The 13,669-nt window shown below is 41.7% G+C and overlaps 1 protein-coding gene across 1 annotated transcript in view; it reads left to right on the top strand.

Moving 5' to 3' along the window:
- The first annotated feature begins 207 nt into the window (after nucleotides 1-207).
- The window catches only part of LOC149154095 (DHHC-type zinc finger family protein), a 73,512-nt gene continuing 60,050 nt past the window's right edge, over nucleotides 208-13,669 (top strand). The window contains exon 1 of the mRNA XM_089438030.1: nucleotides 208-948. Within this exon, the coding sequence (XP_089294156.1) occupies nucleotides 679-948 (270 nt within the window). The 5' untranslated portion in view covers nucleotides 208-678. The remainder of the gene's footprint in view (nucleotides 949-13,669) is intronic.

Here is a 13,669-nt window from a genome sequence, read left to right as displayed (position 1 = left end):
ACTCTACATAATATTGTAGAATTAAATATATCTCTTAATTAGAAAATTGGATAAACACATCATTATCAACTTAACGTAAAAAAAAAAATTGAATCGCAGAAAACAAAACATAAAAAAAACTAATAATTCCATAAACTATTTTCGTGGACTTTAAAACATCTTTCATTCTCATCTCACCTAATAACTAATATATTACTTGCCTTAGAAGACAAGGGATGCACATGTCAGTTGGATATGGTATTCATCTCTCAGAATTGCTGGTTGAGACATGGAAAATAAATTTAGAAAATAGATTAGCATGTAATTACAAATGTTGTATCGAGCTTCTGGGCGTATCAAATCAGGGGAAAGTAGATTCGCAGAGGAGCATTACTCACAATACACGTAAGCGACCGCTAGATAACATACATGTCCGGATTCGAGCCTGGACGTGAGATTCTCGCCAGAATTCTTGGATGTTCGCCATTACACGATGTGGGTATGTGTTTGATACCCATGTAATTGGATCTACCCATTGGGTTTTCGTTGTCGAGCCATATTCAGGCCACAGAGGATCCGTATCAAGCGTATTAAATGCCAGGATTGGGCTTGGGCCTCGGCTGGAGAATGGGATCGAGAGAACGATTGTAGCTATACTATGATCTACTTAACAGATAAATAGTAATCTGATATTGGGAAATGAAGAACAGGTGTGTGTCACTGCCAGTTTTTGTTGTCTTGTCAGCAACAGCTTTCGTTTACTATACAACTGTATTCGTTGTCACCGACCAATGGCTGAGTTTAGGGACAGCGCCCGGTCTGCTGAACGCCATTATATTCACAGGATTAACAGCGATGTCAGTTTTGTGCTATACCCTTGCAATTATCAAGGATCCCGGTCAGGTCCCTTCCTCCTATGAGGCGGATCTTGAAGACTCGGACACTTCCATGCATGAGGTCAAGCGAAAGGTATGTCTTTCTTCTTCTTTATTCATACCCATTTGTGGGCTTTGTGGTATTTTTTTTTCGATAAGTACGCTTTTGATCGATTGGGAAGCTACAAAGCCAAAACTCTGTATCAACACAGTACAATACCTACTTTAACATCAGGGGAAACAGATTTGAGCCTTTTTCCTCATCTTCCCGAGACCAAAGCCTTTCCCAACTCACAATGGGATAATCCCCCAATTTTGGGCTCTGCAAGATACCGTCTTGTTTTTTTGTTTTGTTTTTAATTATGTATATAGTCTAGGTTATCAAATGCTTAGGTTGTAATTTGCGAATTCTTAAAGCCTGTTCACGGATCTCGGGCGGTTCAAAATTATGTTTTGTCCATTCATTTTGAACCTTTAGGTTGACAAATTGCAATTGAGATCGCCTGCCATTGGAAATCAATTACCTTTATTAAGAATAAAATATTTGGCAGGCATTAGAGGCATTTAGCTTTAATAAAATTTCAGGCAGATTCTTGTGATCATTTAAGTTTTTAACATAGGAGTGAGAGTTCAGTGTTTTAAAGATTAGACACAGAGAGACTTGGGTCATTTTAGAAGAAACACATACCGCATCTTTTTGTTGAATGGGATTTACTAGTAAAATTCTTGGTGTCAAAACAAGAGATAAAATCTGGTGTAAACACCGACGGAGTCAGTCTAGGAGAGATGCTGATGGCATCATTACCTTCTCTGCACTTTCTGGTTAAACTACTTGGTGCGCTGGTTGAAAACTTTAATTACAAACATTTTTGGTGTATTGAAGCCTTCTTTTGGAATGGTTCTGATGAGTGTTACAAAATATGCGACCGGGACTCATGGGTCAAACATGTCTCTGCCCATAAAAAGGGACTGGTTAATTTGGCAATGAGTTGAACTCACTAGTAAAAATCTTGGTGTCAAAACAAGAGTTAAAATCTGGTGTATGCAAGAGTAATCTAAACACTGACGGAGTCAGTCTACGAGAGATGCATTTGGCATCATTACCTTATCTGCACTTTCTGGCTAAACTACTTGGTGCATTGGTTGAAAACTTTAATTACAAACATTTTTGGTGTATTGAGGCCTTCTTTTGGGATGGTTCTAACGAGTGTTACAAAATACGCGACCCAGATTCATGGGCCAACCCTGTATCTACTCATAAAACGGGACCAGTTAATTTGGCAATGAGTCAGACTCACTGCCCTTGCAGGTGGCGAGTTTGACTCACAAGTACCTGTGGGTTAGTGTTAATTTAGGTATGTTCTATGCTAGAGCAATTTATTTCGATTTTCACAATTAGCTCAATATCTTTTTCAGATTAGCAATCACATTAGCATTAAAGTAAACTACAGATAGAACATAAATATAAATCGCAGAAGACAAGCCAAGACAAGAGGACACAAGATTGGCGCTAGCCAGGGACAAACCCCAATGTGGGGAAACCCTTGATCAATTCTTCTTATATGTTCTTCAATAGTTCAGCAGATAGAGAGAGATAGTACGTTTACAACAGAAGTCAACACTTTGACTTATCTAGATAAGAGCATAGATCATCTCTAAGAAGATGAGACATGAGATCAGTTGAAGACATGCTGCTTCAACTAATTCTCCAAGGTGACTCCTTCACCTATCGTTGTGCTGCATTTCATCATCACGCTGCACCTCACCGCACTGCACCATGCTGCACCCATCATCACTACGCTGCATCTCACCACGCTTCGTTAATCATGACTGTACTCATCACTGTACTGCATTATGTGCCATTGCTGCACCATGTTGCCATATTGACCTATGTGTTGGTTGCACCTTGCTTGCTTGTTGTCCCTTGCTTGCTTATTGTCCCTAGCACGCTTGTTGTCCTTAGCATGCTTGCTGTTGCATGCTAGCTGTCCCTTGCATGCTAGCTGTAGCCTGTAACATTGCATGCTTGGTATATTTGCTGCTAAGTACCATACAACTGTCCCAAGGTTAGTTAGCTGTCCCTTGCATGCTGCTCTCCTTCGGAGACAGATGCTCCGGCAGTTCCCGACAATTCCGGCAGTTCTGGCTGTTCCGGTAGTTTCCGCAGTTCCCGATAGTTTCAACAGTTCTGGCTGTTCTCGACAGTTCCGGTAGTTCCTGACAGTTCCGGTAGTTCTCGACAGTTCTCTACAGTTCCGGCAGTTCCCGACAGTTCCGGCAGTTCCGACAATTCTCGGCAGTCCCGATAGTTCCCGGCAGTTCCGACAGTTCCCGGCAGTCCCGACAGTTCCCGACAGTCCCTACAGTTCCCGCAGTTCCCGACAGTTTTGGCAGTTTCAGTTGTTCCAAATAGTTCCAGCTTCTGCCCTTTGTGTCAGCATTCCCAGCTGTTCCGGCTTCTGCCCTTTGCGTCAGCTTTCCCGGTTGTTCCTGCAGTTCCGGTTTCCGCCCTCTGGATTAGGGCAGCGTTATCGCTTAGGATCTCTCTTCCTACTAAAACCCAAAGACAAGTAGAGAGGAAGAGATCCCAAGTGTGTTGAAATGACTTGAAGGCCACCTCTATTTATACTAAAACGTTGAGCACAAGTGGGGTTTATTTGGTTGTTGGCCGACCTTGACGAATTGTCCCATAACACAAATAAATTCATATCTCCGTGAATACTTATCGGAATCGGATGATTTTTAGATCAATCCTACACCGCTCAATGAGAGGGATCCAAGAAAAATATCAGCTTCCATTAATAAGATGACCCACATGGAGTTTGGCCCTAGTTGCCAATTTTAACACTCCCTCTCAACTAGGGAGAACTCCATCCACTGATCCATATGTTTGACTGTACTATCTCTGCCATCAGTGCCCTGCACTGCTCTACTCTGCTGAGCTCTGCTTTGTTGAACCATGAAGAAGAAGAATTGATCGAGAATGTCTCATACCATTCTCTGTTGACCTGAAGTTAGTTTCATCTGAAGAGAGTGTGTCACATCACTCTTACTGACCCGAAGTCAGTTTTATTGATCCTAGATCAATATCACAAGAGAGTGTCTCAAACCACTCATACTGATCCCAGATCAATGGAGTTCATCCTAGCATAGGGAGTACTGTAGATACAACGATGCGTCCATCGATAGTACTACTATGGTCCCTAACCCCATTTCCCTGCTCATTGATCAGATGAGAGGTACTTTCCATGAGTTCCAGACTGCATGGGTAGGATGCCTCGATAGGAGAACTAATCATCTTGTCCACAAGAGAACGAATCATCCTGCCCCATAGTGGCCACGAGAGAACTAATCATCCTGGCCCACAGGAGAACTAATCATCCTGTTTCGCAGTTGCCAAGGGAGAACTAATCATTGGTGAGACGGGCCGCTCCATCAATCAAAGGATTAGTGAACACGCAGCTGACCTTAAGCATAGGAGATCAAAGTCTTCGGCTTTAGTTGAGCATGCGGAAAAAAAACAATCATCATGTTTGTATTGAAGAGGCTAGTGTCATTGCTAGGGTTTCTCAGTGCCATCATCAGAAATTTAGGGAAGCTCTGGAAATTGAAAAGAGGCCGAGCAATCTCAATAGAGAGGTTGGTTGGAAAATCAGTAGATGTTGGGTCCCAACTCTCTCTTCCTAGTCGCTTCCTTCTTTTCCGCCCCTCCTCCTCCCCTCCCCTCGTTTCTGGTCTCTTCTGTTTATAATCTGTTAATATATATATATATATATATATATATATATATATTTACCTAATATTTATTTATTTATTATTATTATTATTATTATTTTTAACCTAATATTGAGTTATTTATAAAATATATATATATATATATATATTTTTTTTTTAAGTTAGGTTTTTATTTATTTATTATTATTATTATTATTATTTTTTGCATTTATATATTTTATTTTTGTTTCTTTGATTTTTTTTTTTGCATTTATATATTTTTATTCTAATGTATTTCATTTTATTTTAATGTTTATTTTTATTTATTTATTTATTTTTATTTTATTTTATTTATTTATTTTTTTAAACCAATTTTAAACTCTTTAAATAGTTATTCATGGGTTTTATTCCTTATTTATTTTTATTAATGACTCTATTTATAGTTATTCATTCTATTCTTATATTTATTTAATTGTTAATCCTTTTTAACAACCAATTAAATTAGATTATTTATATATTTATTTAGTCCCATATTTCAACTAACTTCATATTAAATTATATTATTTATATATTTATTTTCGAGGTTAGGACCCTAGTCCATTCTAGCCGTTGGAGACTCTGCTCATGCTATTTAACATGCAAAGCTGGATCTGGTTCTTCAACTTGTCCTGACGATGAACCACATTGGCTGGTTCGAAATGCGTCGACAAATGATAGATCTTGTGATTTATGCCGAAAAATCTTTCATAGAACTAATCATCCCTGTCCACAAGAGAACTAATCATCCTGCTCCATAGTTGCCACGAGTGAACTAATCATCCCAGCCCATAGGAGAACTAATCATCATGTTTCACAGTCGCCACGGGGTATTGCAGGGGAAGGTTGAACCTATCATCCTGTACATAGCGCACCACCAGGGGAGGGTGAGTCACCCTGTGGTCGTATGTTGCTCCAGTAAGTACCCCAAGCCCCCAGAGCTCCTAGAGCTCAATGCATGCAACATGCAGGACCCTTATAAGAAGGTTTCCCAACGACTCCAAGTCGTTCAGGAAAGTCACAGATTTGACCTTTCTCGAGGCTTTGACAAAATGTCTACGACCTGTACATCAGTCTCAATGCGATGGAGCCTCCTCGCTCATCGACTTACCATATCTTAGATAATGCAGTATCTGATGTCTATTTGCTGGAGCAATCATCGAATACGGGATTCCTCAATAATCGAATCCCCCCTCTGGTTGTCATAGAGAATCACAGTGGTATTCATCATGTGTACAAACAGCTCACTTAAGAGCTTCTGCAACCATGCAGCTTCACACGTGATCATACTCGTAGCTATGTATTCGGTTTCGGCGGTGCTTATATCAACCGACTTCTGCTTCCTACTCATCCATGATATCGAAGCAGAATCCAAAGAGAACCAACACTGAGAAGTGCTCTAGTGATCCTCCACATTGCCCACCCAGTCAACATTCAAATAATCATGCAGTTTCATATTTTCGGCAGTGTATCTCAATCCACGAGAGATTGTGCCTCGAAGATATCTTAGAAGATTCTTGGCACCAATCCAGTGAGGCTCAACCAAATATGAGCTCACCATGCTAACTGCAAAACATATGTCCGGACGAAAGTTCACCAAGAACATCAACGCGAATGAGTTTATGAAACTCAGAGGCATTTCCCAAATCTGGTCTGACATCACTACCATATAACTTTTGAAAGTTAAGATCCTTGAGGTAGTCACAGGCTTGCAGTTTATCATTCCACATTCGGAATCCAACTCCCTCTTACTTCTGCAAATGAGAGGGTCTGCACCTGTCAGAAATAGGTCATCCTCATAAGGTGTCGGTATGAGAGGTCTATCATCCACAACCTTCAGGTATTGGTCTAGATCGGTTTCACTCCTAGTGAATCTCAGCTTCATCAGACAACTATCAATCCTCTCATACTATGCCCGGGGTGTTTTGCTTCAAGCCATAGAGGGCTTTCTTCCACCTGTATACATGAGATTCCCGATCATGAATCTCAAACTCCTCGGGTTGTTCCAAACTTGTGGACCTGCTGCATGAGGGGAATGGTCCCCTTATAAGATTTTCCTTCGGTACATCTCAGACATGTACCTTCATGCTCTTCTTGAATTCAGGCATCCCTATCACCATCTGACTCACATCGGGTAGGGCCCCATAAGTAGACCTTCGGTGTTATAGATGCGATATGTCAGTGGACATGATCCCCAATGGACCATCCTGCAACTTGATACAAATTGCCAACCCTTAACCCATGAGAAAAAGCATCTTTGAAAATTCTATTTTTTAACACATACCTTTCCATCGATGAGTGCCACCCTGTAACCTTTGACTTCCATTGTCGAAATGGACACCATGTTCTTCTTGCGATCAGGTGCATAAAAGAGATTTTGTAAATGAATCGAGTTACCCTCATTCAATTGAGGGGTAACATTCCCTACACCCTTTCCGGGATAGGTGGCATCGGCTCCAAGTATAATCCCGCGATTGTTTCCATCTCTACCAAATTAGAGAGTGCACCCTTCTATCCGATGAAGTGCCCGGGGTTCCTTGCTTTCTTTGAAGAGTCACTCATTTCCTTGATGACCTACATTACCTGTCATTCCTTTGATCATTGAAGATGTCCTTGGAATGATTGTTATCTTCATCAAGAGATGTGTCTCTGCCATTCGGACACTCCTTCGCATAATGCCCGAACTTATTGCAACCAAGGCATCTGCGTTTCCTTCCACCCTTAGATCCGGACTTCCCAATGAAGTGATCTTTAGGTAGGCCATCAGAAACTTCCGCTGCGCCATTCTTACAATATTCTCTGCTTTGACTTCACCTTCGGTGAATTTGAAGAGGGATGAGGAATCCATTGATCCTTTTGTCATTTCCCAATTGTCTTCGGTGATTGCTCTTTCACTCTTTCTTGGGCATTGTCTTCACCTCAGCACCGATACCATGTTAATTTAGGTATGTTCTATGCTAGAGCAATTTATTTCAATTTTCACAATTAGCTCAATATCTTTTCCAGATTAGCAATCACATCATCATTAAAGTAAACTACAGATAGAACATAAATATAAATCGCAGAAGACAAGCCAAGACAAGAGGACACAAGATGTGGCGCTAGCCAGGGACAAACCCCAATGTGGGGAAACCCTTGATCAATTCTTCTTATATGTTCTTCAATAGTTCAGCAGAGAGAGAGAGATAGTACGTTTACAACAGAAGTCAACACTTTGACTTATCTAGATAAGAGCATAGATCATCTCTAAGAAGATGATACATGAGATCAGTTGAAGACATGCTACTTCAACTGATTCTCCAAGGTGACTCCTTCACCTATCGTTGTGCTGCATTTCGTCATCATGCTGCACCTCACCGTGCTGCATCATGTTGCACCCATCATCACTATGCTGCATCTCACCACGCTTCATTAATCATGACTGTACCCATCACTGTACTGCATTATGTGCCATTGCTGCACGATGTTGCCATGCTGACCTATGTGTTGGCTGCACCTTGCTTGCTTGTTGTCGCTTGCTTGCTTATTGTCCCTAGCATGCTTGTTGTCCTTAGCATGCTTGCTGTTGCATGCTAGCTGTCCCTTGCATGCTTGGTGTATTTGCTGCTAAGTACCATACAACTGTTCCAAGGTTAGTTAGTTGTCCCTTGCATACTGCTCTCCTTTGGAGACAGATGCTCCTGCAGTTCCCGACAGTTTCGGCAATTCCGGTTGTAGTTCCAACAGTTCTGGCAGTGCCGGCTGTTCCCGGCAGTCTTGGTAGTTCCTACAGTTCCCAGCAGTTCTCGGCAGTTCCCGGCAGTTCCCGACAGTTCCGGCAATTCCGACAGTTCTTGGCAGTTTCGACAGTTTTGGCAGTTTCGGCAGTTTGGGCAGTTCCGGCAGTTTCGACAATTCCCGACAATCTCGACAGTTCCCGGCAGTTCCGACTGTTCCTGGCAGTTCCAGCGGCTGCCCTTTGCGTCAGCTTTCCCAGCTGTTCCGACTTCTGCCCTCTGCGTCAGCTTTCTCGGCTGTTCTGGCAGTTCCCAGCAGTTCCGGCTTCTACCCTCTGGATTAGGGCACCGTTATCGCTTAGGATCTCTCCTCCTACTAAAACCCAAAGACAAGTAGAGAGGAAGAGATCCCAAGTGTGTTGAAATGACTTGAAGGCCACTTCTATTTATACTAAAACGTTGAGCACAAGTGGGGTTTATTTGGTTGTTGGTTGACCTTGACGAATTGTCCCATAACACAAATAAATTCATATCTCCATGAATACTTATTGGAATTAGATGATCTTTAGATCAATCCTACACTTCTCAATGAGAGGGATCCAAGAAAAATATCAGCTTCTATTAATAAGATGACTCACATGGAGTTTGGCCCTAATTGCCAATTTTAACAGTTAGCCAGTGTTTTACAACCAGGCCGGGTTGAAACGGAAACGGCCTGGTCATACCGGGTCATAAAAAAAAAATTCGACCAGGCCAAGTAACCGGCCAGTTTGGCCGAGTCAGCTATGACTCGGCCTGGTCATCTAATGACCAGGCCGAGTCATAGCTGACTCGGTCAACCAGGCCGAGTCCGCATTGACCAGGCCGGGTCAATAAAAACCGCGTGGGCAGCGTTAAACATGTTTTTTTTTTCACTTTTTTGCTGTTTTTTGGTAAAGTTAATAGGGTTTGTGGATTCCAAAAGGGTAATGGTAAATTGTTAAATGCTTTTGGGGTCCATTTCCCCCTCCCAAACTCTATTTAAGACAGCCAAATGCTCTCATTTCACTCACAGCAGTCTTATGCATTTGAGTGAGAGTCTTCTTTGAGAGTTAGTGAGCAGTTCTTGAGCTTGTTTTGGAGCAGCAGTGAGGAGTCTTGGAGGAGCATTGTAGCTGGAGTGAGGAGCTTCTTGGGCAGCCATTTGGAGCAGCATTGAGGAGCTGATTCTTGGAGCAAGCTTGAGGAGGCAGTTTGTGCCTGGAGGTATTTTTTTCCACCCTTACAAATCTGTTTTTGCTTAGTAAAATTTAGGTGCATATCAAGAAAGCTTAGAGAGTGTTTTTTGTCAAATAAATGAACATTGAATCAATTTTTTTTTTTTTTTTTTTTCATTTTCAGATTGTTTTCCTAGTCAAAAAATGGCACCTAGAGCAAAAGATCCTGCTTGGGCATATGTTGAAATGGTTGATAGTCAAATGCAATGCAAATTTTGCCATAAGAAAATTAAGGCAGGTCCTGGGGGGATTAATAGGCTGAAACTACACTTGGCAGGGATTAAAGGCCAAATTACCCCATGTCCCTCTGATGAAATTGAGGAGATTAGAAAGAATTTGTTGGCCAACTTTGAAAAATTTAAAGAAGATAAGGCTAGGCAACAAGAGATACAGGCTGAGATTGGGAGGAAGAGGGAGATACAAAGAATGATGGCTACCAACCCCCAATATGATTTTGAGGGTTCTTCCTCTATCCCTCAAACTGAGGCATCCAACCCTTTCCGTTATGTTCCTCCCTCTTTTGGTTCAGTTCAAGATAAGGGAAAGGGTAGAATGAAGGGTAATGTGACTATCAAAAGTTATTTCACTCCCTCCTCTCCATCAGATGCACATGGTCCTGAAGTTAGTAAAGGTCAAATTCAGCCCACTTTAGATGACCATTGGAAGAAAGAATTGAGGGAGACTGCTTGTGACTACATAGCTAGATGGTGGTATGATGCTGATATCCCCTTTAATGCTGCTCGTTCACCATATTATGAGCCTATGTTTGATGCCATACATGCTGCTGGAAAAGGCTTCAAAGGCCCTACTATGCAAGAGCTAAGGGGGGTTTGTTTGCAGAAAGAAATTCAATCCATTAATGAGTATTTGCAAGAGTTCAGAGACTCATGGGCAAGAACAGGGTGTACCATCATGTCAGATGGATGGACTGATCAAAGAAACCGTACCATCATAAACTTTCTTGTCTTCTGCCCACAGGGAACCATGTTTTTAAAATCAGTTGATGCATCTGATAAGGTAAAAGATGGCCACTTGTTGTTTCAGCTATTGGATGAGGTTATTGAGGATGTGGGGGTGGCTAATGTTGTTCAAATCATCACTGACAATGCCTCTAACTATGTTCTTGCTGGTAAACTGTTAGAGGAAAAACACAAGACCATCTTTTGGACCCCATGCGCTGCACATTGCATAGACCTCATGCTTGAGGATATTGGAAAATTAGATTGGGTCAGAAACGCTGTAGATAATGCCAAAAGCATAACAAAATTTATCTACAATCATACACTGGTTTTGAGTCTCATGAGGAAACACACTGGAGGCAAGGATATTATTAGGCCTGCCATCACTAGATTTGCTACACATTTTTTGACATTGCAATCTATGCTTTCCCAACATAGAAACTTGCAAAAGATGTTTTCCAGTGATGAATGGAATCAAACCAATTGGTCTAACAAACCAGAAGGCAGAGAATTGAAAAGGAAAGTCCATGATGAAACTTTTTGGAGAAAGGCAACAGAGATTGTGAAGCTTGCTGAGCCACTGGTTAAGGTGTTGCGGTTGGTGGATGGGGAAAGGTTGGCTATGGGCTTCATTTATGAGGCTATGGATCAAGCAAAGGAGCAAATAAAGACATCATACAAGGATAGAGTGGCAAAGTATGGGCCCATTTGGGCAATCATTGATGAAAGATGGAACAATCAACTCCATCGCCCTATACATGCAGCTGGGTATTTTTTGAACCCACGGTATCATTATAGAGCTAAGGAGTCAGGAGCTTTGAGCGGGGAGGTAAGAGATGGACTGGTTGATTGCATTGAACGCATGATCCCATCGGAGTCTGATCAGCTGCAGATACATCAACAGGTCACATCCTTCAGCAATGCAACAGGTACCTTTGGGAAGAACCTAGCAAAGATTGCAAGAGAAGCAGATGAGCCAGGTAAACAAAAATTTCAATTTTCAATTTCTTGACGGTTTTACAGTTTTACTTTTTTTATTAAAGACTAAAGTTTGTTAAATCATTTATAATTTGAAAGTTAGATATAATTTGTAATTTTGTTGAGCTTCAGCCTTCATCTAACTCATAATTCATTACACTCCTATGTTTTTTGCAGCACAATGGTGGGAGGCCTTTGGTGGCCAGTGCCCTCAATTGCAAAAGTTTGCAATTCGTATTTTGAGTCAAACTTGCAGTGCATCTAGGTGTGAGCGCAATTGGTCTGTCTTTGAGAGGATTCACACAAAGAAGAGAAACCGTTTGGAGCAAAAACGGTTGAATGATCTAGTTTTTGTCCAATACAACCTTCGGCTCAGACGGAACCAATTGCTGAACAAAAGACCTGATTCAGATCCCATTGTGTTGGAAGACATTGATCCAACATCAGATTGGGTAGTGGAGAGTCGTGCACCAGAGTTTGATCCTGATGAGGATCTTGATGAACTTGGCCAAGTTGGCCTGGGTCTGGAACATCAACTTCAGCCTGTTCAGTTGAATGCAGATCCCGATCCACCAGCCTCAGTCTCACAGCCAACAAGGACTCCGAGGAGTAGGACTCCAGTTGTAGGTGCTTCCTCTGCTCAGCCACAACAGAAGCGCAGCCGCATATCTACTCTATCTCAGCGTGCATCTGCTAGTGGTACTGGCACCACTTCTACAGTTGCAGTTGGAGACGATGATGATGAGGAGGCATGGGGCACCTTGTCTGACTCTGATGATGATGATGAGTCTGATCCAGAGATTGGTCGATATGATCTTGGCTCCTCTGGCAGTAGCCAGTAGTACTAGTATTGGAGTCTGGTCAGCATCACAGTTTACTTTTGTTGTAGAGGCCATTTCTAGCCTCCTTGGTTATTTGTATTTTGTTTTGAGTCTTTGATCATGTATGACAGTTGACTATGTATTGCCATTGGGTACCATTTTGATATAATGGATTGGTTCATGAACCTACTTTGATCATATGTTGTCTTCCATCTATATTATAATGCTATGTGTTTGGAAACATGAATGAAAATCTTTAAAATTATGTTTAAAATATTTAAAATTATGTTTTTTTATAAAAAAAATAAATATTTAATGTATTTTTTACGATGACCGAGTCATTGAAATCGACTAGGCCTGGTCATTACCGAATCCTGGTCGGAGTCGGAGTCGATCCTCGGCCTGGTCGGAGTCCTGGTCCTGGTTGTAAAACACTGCAGTTAGCCAAGTTTAGTTCCTAGTTTTTCCCAAATGAAATCATAATCCTTTACTTTCCTGCCAGTATCTATCTCGACAAGTGCTTTAAATTCACAAAACCTAGCGAACGTCTGATCTTTCTTCTGCATGAAGAAAATCCAACACTTACGAGAAAATCATCAACAAATATTACATAATACCTGTGCTTGGTCGTGGATGTTGTTGAGAACAGTTCACACACATCTGAGTGAACTCGATCAAGGATCGCTTGTGCTCGATTGTCTTTGTCATGAAAGGAAGCTTTGGTGTACTTCCCCAATGTACACCCTTTGCATGTGTCTCTCTGCTCTAGTGTACCCTTGGGAAGTCCTGTAGAAATTTGTTGCATGATCTTCAATCTCCATGGTGAAAGTGACCCAATCTCCTATGCCACAACTCACTGATGTCTTGGCTTTGCACCTTCTCTGCTTTAGTGCTCAAAGCAACACAGTCTTCTACATCCAACTTGTAGAGGTTCTTCACCTGAACCCCAATCCACTTCACCTGTCTTGAGGCTATGTGATGAAGGAAAGCCTTTCCCTTACTAAATATCACATCATAGCCTTGATCCTCCAACATGGCAACAAAAACCAAGTTCTTCTTCAAACCCGGAACATACATCACATCTTTCAATGTGAGGGGAGGGGAGAATCAGAGTCCCTCTGAAAGGTAACAGTAGCGACGCTGGTCACGCTATACCTCCCATCATCTCCCATCTCGATGTGCATCTGGAGATCCTTTTCCTCCAAGTTACTGAAGAGCTCTTTGTTGTCGGTCATATAGAATGAAGCTTCACTATCCAGGTACCACACACTACCCATCACTGATGATAAGGTAAACTACTTGGTGCAGACACTTTGTGGCATAGTGTCCAAGCTC

The sequence above is a fragment of the Pinus tabuliformis genome, chromosome 9 (assembly GCF_031772625.1).
Source record: "Pinus tabuliformis cultivar Carrire ecotype Pingquan chromosome 9, CPIR1, whole genome shotgun sequence".
Taxonomy (NCBI): domain Eukaryota; kingdom Viridiplantae; phylum Streptophyta; class Pinopsida; order Pinales; family Pinaceae; genus Pinus; species Pinus tabuliformis.
This window is presented reverse-complemented; position numbering and strand designations above follow the sequence as displayed.